This window comes from Hippocampus guttulatus, chromosome 10 (genome assembly GCF_054856545.1).
Source record: "Hippocampus guttulatus isolate MCC_2025c chromosome 10, RoL_Hgut_1.0, whole genome shotgun sequence".
Taxonomy (NCBI): Eukaryota; Metazoa; Chordata; class Actinopteri; order Syngnathiformes; family Syngnathidae; genus Hippocampus; species Hippocampus guttulatus.
In genome coordinates, this window is record NC_141270.1 from 15,048,050 (window position 1) to 15,060,768 (window position 12,719).

General features: G+C 39.8%; 3 protein-coding genes across 3 annotated transcripts; 2 read left to right on the forward strand and 1 right to left on the reverse strand.

Moving 5' to 3' along the window:
- The first annotated feature begins 648 nt into the window (after positions 1–648).
- dennd10 (DENN domain containing 10) lies at positions 649–4,927 on the forward strand. The gene is made up of 9 exons (XM_086122418.1): positions 649–930; positions 1,158–1,354; positions 1,433–1,512; positions 1,595–1,743; positions 2,125–2,236; positions 2,342–2,442; positions 3,490–3,597; positions 3,708–3,802; positions 3,889–4,927. The coding sequence occupies exons 1-9, from the start codon at positions 885–887 to the stop codon at positions 4,054–4,056; spliced, it is 1,056 nt and encodes a 351-aa protein (XP_085978544.1). The 5' UTR covers positions 649–884; the 3' UTR covers positions 4,057–4,927.
- Positions 4,928–5,303: 376 nt separating this feature from the next.
- sfxn4 (sideroflexin 4) lies at positions 5,304–9,130 on the reverse strand. The gene is made up of 14 exons (XM_086122419.1): positions 8,988–9,130; positions 8,741–8,806; positions 8,366–8,422; positions 8,253–8,279; positions 8,027–8,081; positions 7,231–7,256; positions 7,110–7,163; positions 6,961–7,023; positions 6,761–6,829; positions 6,308–6,398; positions 5,888–6,003; positions 5,737–5,822; positions 5,554–5,671; positions 5,304–5,482 (listed from the first exon to the last, which is right to left on the reverse strand). The coding sequence occupies exons 1-14, from the start codon at positions 9,024–9,026 to the stop codon at positions 5,405–5,407; spliced, it is 945 nt and encodes a 314-aa protein (XP_085978545.1). The 5' UTR covers positions 9,027–9,130; the 3' UTR covers positions 5,304–5,404.
- A 335-nt stretch (positions 9,131–9,465) lies between these two features.
- Positions 9,466–12,683, forward strand: prdx3 (peroxiredoxin 3). Its single transcript, XM_086121413.1, has 7 exons — positions 9,466–9,563; positions 10,288–10,375; positions 10,506–10,647; positions 11,165–11,300; positions 11,932–12,035; positions 12,272–12,437; positions 12,532–12,683. Exons 1-7 carry the CDS (start codon positions 9,528–9,530, stop codon positions 12,580–12,582), a joined length of 723 nt encoding a protein of 240 aa, XP_085977539.1. The 5' UTR covers positions 9,466–9,527; the 3' UTR covers positions 12,583–12,683.
- The last annotated feature ends 36 nt before the right edge of the window (positions 12,684–12,719 follow it).

Here is a 12,719-nt window from a genome sequence, read left to right on the forward strand (position 1 = left end):
ATTCCGTCAGGCGCTATCCCCCATCAAAGTAGCAGTTTACATGAAGGACATTTAATTGGTGTACTTACGATATATGTTACAGATAATATAGATATTAGAATAATTCTTGATACCAAAAAATACTTTCGACAACTTTGAAGGACGTGCCTTAAGAAAAACTTACATCCAAACGGGCGTTTCACAAAATCTGGCCTCCAAAAGGGGGTTTCACAAAATCTGGCAACTCTGGATGGCTCTAAAATTCCCGTATGTACGTCATTTGTTGTGCGTTCGTCGACACTCAAATATCACAAGTATGAAGTCTTAGTTATGTTAAGTGTTGATTCCGTGTCAATCCAATATAAGTCAAATGTGAAGTAATTGAGACATCCAACTGGATTGCTGGGGTTGCCTAATAGCAGTTGCACTTAAAAGAAACCCCATGACCCAGGTTTATAATGCAGTCAAAATGAAATATGCATTCCTGTATTTTCTATTGTTGCAGAAATGTGTATATCTATGAGGGAAAACGGAATTAATTTAAATACATTTTATTGATAAAGGATTAGGCCGGCAATTTGATCATAAAAATATTTTAGACGTAGCCTGGAATGCGTCGTTTACGCCCACAATGTGATTGGTTATGCGAGGCCTGTCAGGTCTCTTGACCCGGAAAAAGGAAGAAATAAGCACAGAGCAGAAGAAAAGTGGTTGACAGCAGAGGTGACAGAAACAACTCGTCAATGTCATCGCGCTTTTGGTCTCATCACTTGACTGCAGCATCCACTTCGAGCTTTTTGCATTTGAATAGCTTTTAGGCTTCGCGGCTTGACAGTCGCATCTTCATGCGATTTTGTGCCCCCCAATTTTATCAGTGATTTGTTTAAACTCTACGGGAATGGAATATGGCAGCAACTGAAACACAGTCTATGTTAAGCATTGGATTGATTGGTAAGTTAACGTTCTCGAGCCAATATGTTACCTCTGTTCTTTTTCATGGGAGGTTAGTGACTCACGCAGGCAGTTTGTGCTGTAGAATCACATGATGGCAGTGTGAACTAAATTGCTCCCATAGCGCAATTATCATGCTCTGTCTTGTCGCTGTTACACCATTGCATCAGTGTGTACAAGTGTGTTCACAAGAGTCATCCATTTAAAATGTCCCATGCTGTCCCCAGAAAAAGATGTGAACGGGGACACTCTGTGGGTTTGGTGCTATCCCGCGGTGGGCTCCGAATTTAGACAAGTCCTGCTCAGCAAGTGCTGTCTGACACAGAACAACGAAGATTTTCACACATTTGTATTTGGCCAATTCTGTCGTTCTTGGTACTATATCAGCACACTGGAGGTACAGGAGCCTACACCTCTAAAGAAGGTACTTTGCTCATTCATAACAACAAAGGCGCAGCAGTTGCTTTTCTTAAATACATAAAGTTGTTTCTCCCTTTCCTAGGTCACTCATTTGTCAGTGGTTATTACAGCAAAAGACTTCAACCCTGAGAAATATGCCGCACTCAATCGAATACTGTGCAGGTACAGTACTGTGCATGTAACAAAGCTAGTGAACTAATACACAATTTGAGAGGACCACCTTTAATAAAGCTTTGGTATTCAGGATGTACATCAAATATGGCAGTCCGGTGAAAATGATGGAGGTCTACATCGCTGTTCTCACCAAAGGTATTTGCCAGAGTGAAGAGAATGGCTCATTTTTAACCAAGGACTACGATGTTCGAAAGGCCTTCCTGGCAGGATCAATCAAAGGTAGGGATGTAAAATGTGACTTCTGCTTCATTTCAGTAATAGACCATCACTTGATTTCAATTGGAAGTGAGGTAAAATATGAGGATTTCCTGGGATGGGGTGACAGATTGAACTTCTGCCAATGTAACCCAGAGAAAAGACTTGGGCATAAAAAAGACGAAAACCATGATCCTATCTTATTAAAAACAACATTTGGATTATGAGTTATAGTTCTGTAATAATTGCAAACTAGAAACTGAAGAAGCCAAATCAAGCTGATAAAGCATTGTTGCTACCATTATTACCTCATCTTAACTTTAACTTTTTTCTCCTTATCAGTGTTTGTAGATAAATAGATAGGTGGTAAGACACATACAAATGTGCACCTGTATTTTGTATCAGATGTGGTGTCTCAGTTTGGCATGGAGACCATTATCCTGTACACCGCTGTCATACTGAAAAAGCGTATCGCTGTGCACCATCCTCGAATTGAAGCCTTGTTGGAATTCACAAGGTAAATTTAATAATATTTCATTTAAAATGTAATTATTATTTCCCTCTAGTGGCGGCTGTGGTAATTTTAGCTATGCATGTTCACACTGTGAATCTTGTCTTTCAGAGTGCTTCCTGCTCTATCGTGGCACAGGAAAGACTGGTCTATTCTGCATCCATATGTGCACCTGACTGATACTGAACTGGAGCATCTCAGTAAATGCCCAGGTGAAAAAAGTTTCCTGCTTTCATTCATCCATTTTCAATGTTGTCTCATTCAATGAATAGCAGGTCAAGTGGGGTCCATCCAGGTGACTTTGGGTGAGAGGTTGGGTACACCCTAAAACTAATTGCCGGCCAATCGCCGGACAGATACAGACAAACGACTGTTCACACTTACAATACATTCACACCTATGTGGGATTTAAAGTTTCAATTAACTTAATAGCTGGAATACCTTGAGAAAACCCACACAAGCTCAGGGAGAACATGCACGTTCCACACAGGAAGGTCTAACAGGCTTCCCTGATTCTAATCATAAATTCTTGTAAATAAAGCACCAGAGGTGGGCATCATCAGTCCATCAGTGAGCTGCTGTCAGTATTTCAGGCCGGCCCAGTCCGTCAAGAGTCATCGTCGACAAACAGTGTCAGGAGCGAATTTGCCGTTCCTACGTAACCACACACCTGCCGCACACCTGAAACGCAGCTAAATATGGAACAAATAAAACTGTGTTGTATACTCTCTGGTCCCAAAGACCACAATAACATTATTCCATATTTATATCACCACACTCTGTGTGTGTGTGCGTGCGTGTGTGCACTCTTTTTTTATTTGATTTATTTGGCTGCGTGCGAAAATACGCTCTCGAATGCTGATTGACTGTTGCCACCGACATGTTGAAAATGTTGTGATTTCCAACACATCTTTTGTCATGTTCTTGTGTCCTTTCTAGTAAGAAGACAACATTTCAGCAACTAAAGGAGTCACTTTAACTAAACATTTGGCCAGAGTATGAATAAATGGGGAACTGAACTATATTTTTAAGGGTGGGGAAGAAAAAGGGTCACCATTTTTTTTTAAAGGATATGACTTTTTTTCTCCTTAACTGATAGGTTCAGCAGAATCAACCTTGTTAACCCCCCCCCCCCCCCCCAGCAGTTTAGCTCAGTGAATTATGGAAGAATGGGTGTTGCAATGGTCTGATCAATGTAATTTTTGTTTTACCATGGTCAGGGATCTCAGTTATTTATGTGCAATTTTTTTCCCCGACAGGGTATATAGCAGGATTTGTCGATCCAGAGGTGAGCAACAGGTCAGACCTGTTTGATGTGTATGTGAATCTCCCAGACAGCATCATCACTGTGTCACAGAGTGCCAAAGGTGCTGTAAACTTTTAGTAAAGAAAGTTAACACAATAGTTCTGCGTTCGTGAGCATTTTGACCGCAGGGAGTAGGGAAATGGCAATAAAGGATCTGGTGTTTCAACACAGAGGCTATGATGATGGGGAAGTTACACAAGGACATCGGCCATCTTATTCTCCAGTCTGCAGAAGACACAGAGAGGTCAGATAGTCACGTCATTAAGGTGAGAGTTTTTTTGTTTTTTTTTTAAGCTGCAAGGAATGGATACACTTTTTTCCCCAAGTGTGACACCCACATTCTCAATTGCAGGACATTTCTTTGAAGACCAAACAGATTCTTGCTCATTTGGGGACCTTGGCTGATCAATGTGAAGGCTCTAAAATCACTCTGGAACATTTAAAGCAGCAGAATTTCCCTCCAGCGACAGAAAACTTCCTGTTTCATCTGGCTGCCGCTGAGCAGATTTTACTGGTGTAAGACTTTTATAAGATTTTGACAGATTTTCAGATGCTTTCCTAAAGGGCGATGACAGTGCGGGCACGCCTGTCACTTTAGCAGACCCTGCATATGACAATAAAAGTATGCCAAATGTGGCACTTATTTATTTTTTTAGATGAGGTATGAGTTTAAAAGTGTTCTTACTGACCTCAAATTCCAAGACCTGATACAGATCCAGAAATTAAGTTGTATCTGCTCATATGGCTTTGTTTTATGTCTTACAATAGGTTACTGTGCCTCATTGATTCTCAGCAGAAAATGTTGGTAATATTTGCTATTAAAAAGAGAATGAATTCTTTTTGACAAAAGATAACATTTTAAAATATGTCTGTCCTAAGCTCCTTGTCGGAATGTAAAAAAAACTAAATAATTTTAAGCCTGTTTTGAGGGAGCTTTCCTGCCTCATGAAAATCAGTGACATATAACCCCGCCAGCTCCACCGTAACTGAATAAGGCTTTTGTAACCATGACGACTGTGAGAGGAGCGATGTGTGCCCATCAAGACAATGAAAACATTTTCACCCATGAAGTCAGTTCTTCTTTCTGTCAGCCAAGTACGTTGCACTCACCTCACACAAACGTTAATCTGACTCCGCTTCAAATGTAGTAGTGCTCTTCAGTTTGACCATGCCTTGAAAGTGGTGGTTTCTTTTCCATGGGAGGAGAGTTGAGGTACTTGGGTGCCAGGCGCAGTTACAATCGAAATGATCAGAATTGTGTTGTCACAACGATGAAGCGCCAGCTCACAGACACATTGACAGCAACAAGCAAGTCATAGAAAAGTTACTGGGTTCTTTATCTTCATACCTCATGCATGGGCAGAAACTATAATAAACTATTTGCCAGTCAATTTTTCATGTCAGTTTGTGGGGGGGATGAACAAACAAACTTTGGATTGGTTGCCATAGTGCTAACAATAATTATACAACGATTTCAAACCATTTGCCAACCATTTCAGATTTGTTGAAACAAGTGTTTCATTTCATGTTATCTTGTTAACAGATCATTGCCTACACCTACAGATGCATTGTCTCTCTGTTCAGGTTTTTTAAATGTTACTAATAAGTACTTGGGTTGCGGTCTACATTTGCCAGAAGGACAGTTAAGTGCCTCAGTTTTTGATTACCGGTACATAGTTCAGTGCATAGAATTCATGATATAATGTTGGAGGGTTGCATTTACTGTACTTGTATGAGCAGATGTGTATTTGGCATTGATTGATATGCTGAATATTCTTCCTTTATTAATTAAATGTAATGTTAAAAAAAAGGGCGCTGCTTAGTCATTTTACATCCAAGCCTACTAGGTTCAGTTGTATTAAACTTGCTCAAAGTCCTCGGTGGTAGAATAACTGTTCTTCAGCCACCTTGGCCTGTAGGTCTTCATCAACATTTTCTTTCCTTATCTGGAAGAACAAGGTCAGTGTCGGTGAGCTCAAGTCGATAAATTCAGTCAAGAGGACTTCCAGAATCTTACCATCCCCAATTGGGGGTAGAGACTGAATGAAAGTGGGATCATCAGGCCGAGGACAAATGCGACACTGATGTGACGGATAGGAGCGACCAGCAGCACATTCTTCTGGAAAATTCTTGTTCTGCATGAGAGAATTTGTTTAAGTCACCAATTTCAATCTGATGATTCATTTTAGAGTAAGCTGACCTCTGTAAGACTGAAACCAGGAGATTAGGAACGGCAGCAGTTGTTCCAAACAGTACTGCTCTTGACAATGCAGTTTCCATCACAGCCTGACAAACATACCAGAGTAATCGTGAGGATAAACAACATGGAACTTTGAGATTTACTCTATTACCTTTTCTGCCGCTGCCTTAGATAGGCCGACAGAATTCCCATTGGAATCGAACACTTGGATACCATTTTGACATTCCTCCCCTCTGACAGTAAACACGTTGAAGAAAGCGAGAGCAGCTGGCAAGACAAAACATGTTATGCTATGAAATATTTTACCATCCAATTCTGACAAATTGGGTCAGTTGCATTTTTTTTTCTCAAAATACTAATTACTGTTAGTCAGTCCCCTCGAGCTAAACAAAATTAACCAATCTTAAGTTCTGAAAATAGGCTGCTGTCAAATTATACAATGTTTTCATAACTTAAAACAAATCCTAAAAAATTATGGGTTTGTAGATATGAGGATTCCCACCAACAGCAATGTTGCTAAATAAATATAGATGTATTTATCGAACTGCTTTTATTTTAAGAAATGACAAACCTGAGAGCGGGATTGTTGCAAAGAACCTAAAGAAATTTTGGATGAATAGACTTCTGATACCTAGGCGGTTCACAATAATTTGAGGAAGGGCCTGCAACCAAAAAATACAGGATATTATAACAATCTACAATCTCTCAAACAACTTAACAATATCGAAAGGACAAAGTATCACAAAAAGGCATAATGTACAGTATACTTATATGAGCTGCATTAAAAAAAAATCTACGTTGTCAAAGATAATCAGTTGTACGCAAAGGTAAAGTATACTTAAATGAGTCCATTAAAAAAAATCTGTGTTGTTAAAGATAGAGTTTTATGCTTCATGACAGCGTTGTGGAAAATATCTTGCACTCTAGCCCTTGAACTGTATCTCAGCGAATTGTGGTCGTGACTTTTACAGGTACACTACAAAAATATTGACAGTTGATGTAGCACAATAACTGCTGTACATACCCCTGCACATGTTGTATACGAGACTGTGCCTGCTATCAAGAGGAGCTGCTTCGGAGACGGCGTCTGACCCTGCAGATAAGCAAAAAGTGCCAACTCCTCATTCATGAGTCATTTGATTGCAACTGTCAAAGTGGAGGTCTTATGCAGTCACTTGATTTAGTATATTGGGCTTCATGACAGTCTTGCAAAAAATACATTACCTTCTCTGAGGAGCAATTTCTGTTTGCATAGTTGAAACCGGCAGTGTAAGTTTGTAGCAAAAACTGAAATGAAGCGTTTGGATGATGTTAATCAAGTAGCATGCAACACACAATTTAGAAAAGAGAGTTTAATATGGTAAGTCCCATACCTGCCAGAACAAAGTTGGTTTGATATTTCTATGTGGCAAAAAGCTGGCAACCACCTGAAAATGGAGACATTTTTAAATATTCCTCCAACAAGTGCCAGACTATTACAAATGACGGACGTACCAAAGGAGCTGTAAATGGCAAAAATGCTGGAAAGAGAAGAGACAGGCACATTCATTAGAAGCACTCAAACTTCTTCGAAAGGGAGCTTTGCAGTTTGTGGCTGAATATGAGTAGAGAGTACAGCCCCATGCACATCACAAATATGTGTTCGTGTACTTGTCAGCAGTCACTTTATCAATAAACACCAATGTGTGCTTTGGTTGTCTTTTACAGCTTCTCAGGCCATCTCAATGTTGTTGGGCTGATGGGCACTTTGTTGATTTGGCCACATCAATGGTTTCAATCTTCAAGATATTGTTATTATATTCTCATGATGGCCTCCTTTGTTTGCATTAAGTGCTATCCTCAGACTTCATGTTGCTCGAGTCAAAAAGCTGCCAAAAGGCAACTCAATTTCGGTCGAATCTGGACTTACATGGGCTTCATTTGTTTGGAAATAACAAGGTAAGAGCATGGGGCCAAATAACCTCTTTGTGAGTCAAGAGTCCAAATTGTCCAAATACTTCTGAGCCTCTGAAAAAAGGAGGAAGTCTTGACTTTGACACCTGTGATTTAGAGTGTTCCATTAACCTGCCATGCATATTTTTGGAATGCGGGAGGAAACCAGAGTACCTGGAGAGAACCCATGCAGGCACAAGGAGAACATGGAAACTCCACACAGGAAAGCCAAGGATGGAGCCTGAAGCGAACCCTGCATCTCTGCACTGTGAGGCGGACGTGCTAACCAGTCGATCACCGCGTCGTCACGAGCGCACATGCGTGTGTGTGTGTGCGTGCGTGTGTGTACATAATGTACCTGGAGGGCGGAAAACTAGTGGAAGCACAGAACCAGAATCAGCATGGATGGATGACTGTTAAGACAAACTGGTCGTTAAAACATGAATATGAACTTTAATTCTAAGACCATGAATGATGTAGAAACATTTGATTGAATTACAAGCCCAAATTATGGTACACATCAAATATAGGCCAAACAATATTTCTAGCAACTAAAACAGGGATGTGTCTCTTGCATTACTTACAAGGGAGATGTTCCATGCATGTTCATCCTACAGGCAGTAAAAGCAAACAGAAAAATTTGTACGTGTAGTAGTTACTGTGTCAAAAAGACAAGCGAACACTGAGCGTATCTGACCTTTTGGTTGAACTTTTCTGCATTTCTGAGTTGGGTGCAGGTTTCTTGTATTTCTGCCTGAGAGGAGCGGGCTCATCATTTCACCACTTGTGGTACATCACTTTCCAGTAGTGTTGGGAAAATGAAGCTTCAAATTTTCTTCAGGAACCAGTTGTTTTTTTATTTATTTTTTACTATTCTCGATGGCGCTGTCGATTTAAATGAAGTGGGTGGATGAATGGCAAGTCAGTGTACTGTACTTTCAGCCCAATGTTGAACAGAGTGCCATCTAGAGGAGTCCAAAAATACAACAACTGGTTCATGAAGCAAATTTGCAGCTTAATTTTCCCAACAATACTGTCTAATATTGTTAGACTGAAGGTTCCTGATACTCACGTTTGATGTGAGCAGAAAGGATGGATCCAGAAGATTTACCCAGATCTTTAAGCGACTAAATACAGACTGAAAATAACACGTTCATCATTGGAATCAATCTGTATCAAAAGAATGTCTATATATAACCCTTTCCACGTAAATATTCACGCAAATTATACAATGCACAAGCTACATAATATACCTACTACAAATGGAAGGGTTATTTTACGAAATGATGATGCTGAAGAAGTTTAACTTGCTAAATTACCTCTCCACGGTTCTTCCAGTACAATAGATTGGCATCCATTATACCAGTACTGAAATGGCTCTCATTTCAAGATACACACAAAAATATTCTCACATTCAAACAGAAGCGTCTGACATGTTGAGGTCAAGTAAGAGCTACTTCCGTTTTAAGTCACGTGATCATTGTTGTTCAGGGTCGGTCGGAAAGTTGAAAACTGCAATCGTCCATGTTGACAATGAGATTACAGTATGTTTAATTTACAGAAACACAAGTGTTAAATTGTACGACGTGTATCCCATTCTGTATATTCAACTCAAGTTGAAAAATATCCAGCTGCATGTTTAAAATATCAGCAAATACATTTTGTCAGTTCTGTGAGCACTGGAAGTCTCATCGATTTCGTTTCATTTTTTAGTATTTGTTTATTTTAATTTCAACATAGATTTTGTACTGAATAACAACAATAGCAATAGTATTACAATTATATACAACACTGTAGTATATAATTCAGTCATGCACGATGTAGTAACGTCCAACCGCACTCTTCTGACATAATCCAAAATGGCAGCCAGCATTGGAAGTCTCCTCAGGACGTCTGTGAGTTCACGACTTAACACTAAATTATATCACGCTGTGTTTGCTTTCGTTTCACCTGTTAGTAATGTCACTCGACATGCTGTTGACGAATACCTTCTTATGTTGTATTGACATGCTGCTGCACTTTTTGAGCTACAACGGTGAACATGGGGGCAAATTTCTGGTTGATGACCACTTGGCGTTGTATTTTACATTTCGATAACCAAGTGAAAACCCAGTCAAAATATTCACTTTCATTTCGATTTCACATCTGGAAATGTATAATACGGAATAGTCGCTGAGTTTGCCTCCATAACTTCCCTCCTGATAAGTCAATTGGTTACGAAACTGAAAATAAATAGAACGTGCGCAGGTCTTTTGAAAATGCGCAACAGTTGACCATCAACCATGTTGCCATTTTTAATTTTTTTTTTTTTTACAGACGTAGTCATCACTCTACGTATTATTATTATTATTACTATTATTGTCACTGATGGGACACTTGCGTGAGTCAGTTGTGATAGGCTCCAGCTCCTGGCATGCTGTGGCAGGCACAACGTGGTACTAAACTGAAGGCACTCAGTTTAGAGCCTCAAAATTAAGATGCCACTAAATTGGCTGTGTAAAAAAAGATGTCTTATAAGTCTACAATAACACAGATGCACGAATTATGGCACACGATCACAGAGGATGACGGTGACACACAAGTATAACTGCATGTTTAATCATGACTATTATTTTCTAGGCAAGAGTTGCAGTCGCATGTCAAGGAGTTGCTGCAGCTGGACAAATTGTGTCTGCTTCTGCACTTCACAGGGCCTGTTTCTCTACCAGTATGTACTCATGTCATCAGTCCGTTTCTGCTGTGGCCACATATCTGAAAAATTAGATTTTGTACAGATTTAGGACAAAGTAGTGCCGAGTTCACAGTGCCTTAAGTAGCTAACATATTCATTCTCTCAGGCTCGAGCAGATGGATCGCTGCAGTCACTCAACCAGCACCTGCTTTTAAAGCCACAGCGGTCCAGAATGGGGAATTCAAGGAGATGAGCCTCGCTGACTTCAAGGGCAAATACTTGGTCCTCTTCTTCTACCCACTGGATTTGTGAGTTCTGCCAGTCCCTCCGACAAACTTTAAAACCTCCCATGCTGTGCTCTGTCAGCGTCCTGTGTTTTTGACAAGTATTTCCATAATGACAAAGGCCAGACCATTTATCTGACTAAATGGCTAGCTGGTCAGATGAGTTAATATAGTAAAGGAATGATGCTGAAAAAGCTGATAGAACTTTGATACTGAAAGTTCTTAAGCTTATGTGAACCCAGTTACAGAGAATGAAATTGATAGCAGGGGTTAAAATGTAGTGAACCTCAATTTATTGTGAGGGCTATGTTCTCGACCCCCCCCCCCCCCCCCGGCAAATGTTGAAAAAATGAAACATGGAAAAAACAAATGCAATATAATGTTGAAACGTCAAGCAACATTTTAAGGATCACCATATGTTTACTGACCAAATATTGCACAAGGCAACATGCCTGAGCCATAAATAGATTAACAGATGGAAGTTTCAATTATGTACTATACTGTACTTTAAAATGGTTTTTTTGTCTTTGCTTTATTGTAGCACCTTCGTGTGCCCAACAGAGATAATCTCATTCAGCGACAAGGCAAATGAGTTCCATGACATCAACTGCGAGGTAGTGGGTGTGTCTGTGGACTCTCACTTCACACACCTAGCGTGGACCAACACACCTCGCAAGGTATGCTCCCTTGTGGAATAAGATACAATTAAATTCGATCCTCAATGCAACAGACACGTGGTGTTTATAGCTGGATGAAATTTGAATTGTTTTATTAGTAGTAGTGTTGAACATAAACGAATGCCCCAGTTTGTTTGAAAACCTTGTTTTCCTTTACAAAATTTTCTATTTTATTTTTGGGCAAAAATACTGTTTGCCGATGACATTTGTCAACAGATAATTTTTTTTCTTACTTTCCAAAATGATACAATGCAAGAAAAAGTATGGAAAAATGCATGCTACTAATTTTTATCTTTTATATGCCTACACGTATCATAATTGAAAATATATTCACATAAAGCATCCGGTGACTGGAATAATGTCCCACCGTGTCATCGTGGGGACATGGTACTCAGAATTTTGAAACATTATTTTATATTTGCTTGGGTTGTCTTTGTGAGATATCACAATGTTTAAAAAAAAAAAACAACAGATTACCGGCAACCCTTTGAGCAACTAATACCCTGACAAAATCGGGCATTAGGAAGGGGAAAATACCGTTTTATCAGCACTGTATGTTGAGTGCGGTAATTGACGTATTACCTGAGCGTTATAGACCGTTGTTATGGTGGTGTTGACGTTTGTCTTGCAGACCGGAGGCTTGGGCAGCATTCATATACCTCTGCTCTCCGACCTCAATAAGCAGATTTCCAGAGACTATGGTGTACTGCTGGAGGACCCAGGCATTGCTCTGAGGTACAAACAGTATTTTCAGCAGATTACTGTGAAATATTTGATAAACTCAATAAGTAAACTATTAAAGCGTCCTGCCAGGAAGTAGGTTTTTGTTCCTGTTTGTAGTTCAAAGTCCAGGCACAAGCCTTGCCATTTAAGATCATTCAGGGTGAATGCTGACCTGTATTGACCCAATGAAATTATATTGTTGCGTAGTTTTCCTGATATTTTACATTTACCTGCAACTTTCCTCTTAGGGGTCTGTTCATTATCGATCCAAATGGTGTGGTGAAGCACATGAGCGTAAATGACCTGCCAGTGGGTCGTTGTGTTGAAGAGACCCTTCGTCTTGTGAAGGCTTTCCAGTTCGTGGAGACCCACGGTGAGGTGTGTCCAGCAAGCTGGACTCCCAAGTCGCCAACAGTGAGTGGAAATTATTCTAACATGCTCATATTAATTTGTTGAGAGACTCTGAAATTGAAAGTCAATACTGTATTGTTTTTCCTTTTGATTTCAGATCAAACCAACCCCTGAAGGATCAAAAGAGTATTTTGAAAATGTCAACTGATGGTAAATCATGACAAGTCCATGTAAAGTTTTTGTTTGATGCACTGTGACTTGGACAATTATGCTAATAAAAGCTCCTTTATGGGGAAAAAAATAGTAAAATCTCTTCCACTGTTGGTACTTTTGTTTTGCACAATA

Excerpts from the sequence above, each read along its gene's own strand:
- dennd10 (XM_086122418.1), top strand. The coding sequence starts at position 885 with ATGGCAGCAACTGAAACACAGTCTATGTTAAGCATTGGATTGATTG. Across the intron at positions 1,355-1,432 it reads AGCCTACACCTCTAAAGAAG|GTCACTCATTTGTCAGTGGT; the intron begins GTACTTTGCTCA and ends TCCCTTTCCTAG. Across the intron at positions 2,443-3,489 it reads GCATCTCAGTAAATGCCCAG|GGTATATAGCAGGATTTGTC; the intron begins GTGAAAAAAGTT and ends TTTCCCCGACAG.
- sfxn4 (XM_086122419.1), bottom strand. The coding sequence starts at position 9,026 with ATGGATGCCAATCTATTGTACTGGAAGAACCGTGGAGAG. Across the intron at positions 8,082-8,252 it reads ATGCATGGAACATCTCCCTT|TCATCCATCCATGCTGATTC; the intron begins GTAAGTAATGCA and ends TTGTCTTAACAG. Across the intron at positions 6,004-6,307 it reads TGCAACAATCCCGCTCTCAG|CTGCTCTCGCTTTCTTCAAC; the intron begins GTTTGTCATTTC and ends TTGTCTTGCCAG.
- prdx3 (XM_086121413.1), top strand. The coding sequence starts at position 9,528 with ATGGCAGCCAGCATTGGAAGTCTCCTCAGGACGTCT. Across the intron at positions 11,301-11,931 it reads GGACCAACACACCTCGCAAG|ACCGGAGGCTTGGGCAGCAT; the intron begins GTATGCTCCCTT and ends TTTGTCTTGCAG. Across the intron at positions 12,036-12,271 it reads GACCCAGGCATTGCTCTGAG|GGGTCTGTTCATTATCGATC; the intron begins GTACAAACAGTA and ends CTTTCCTCTTAG.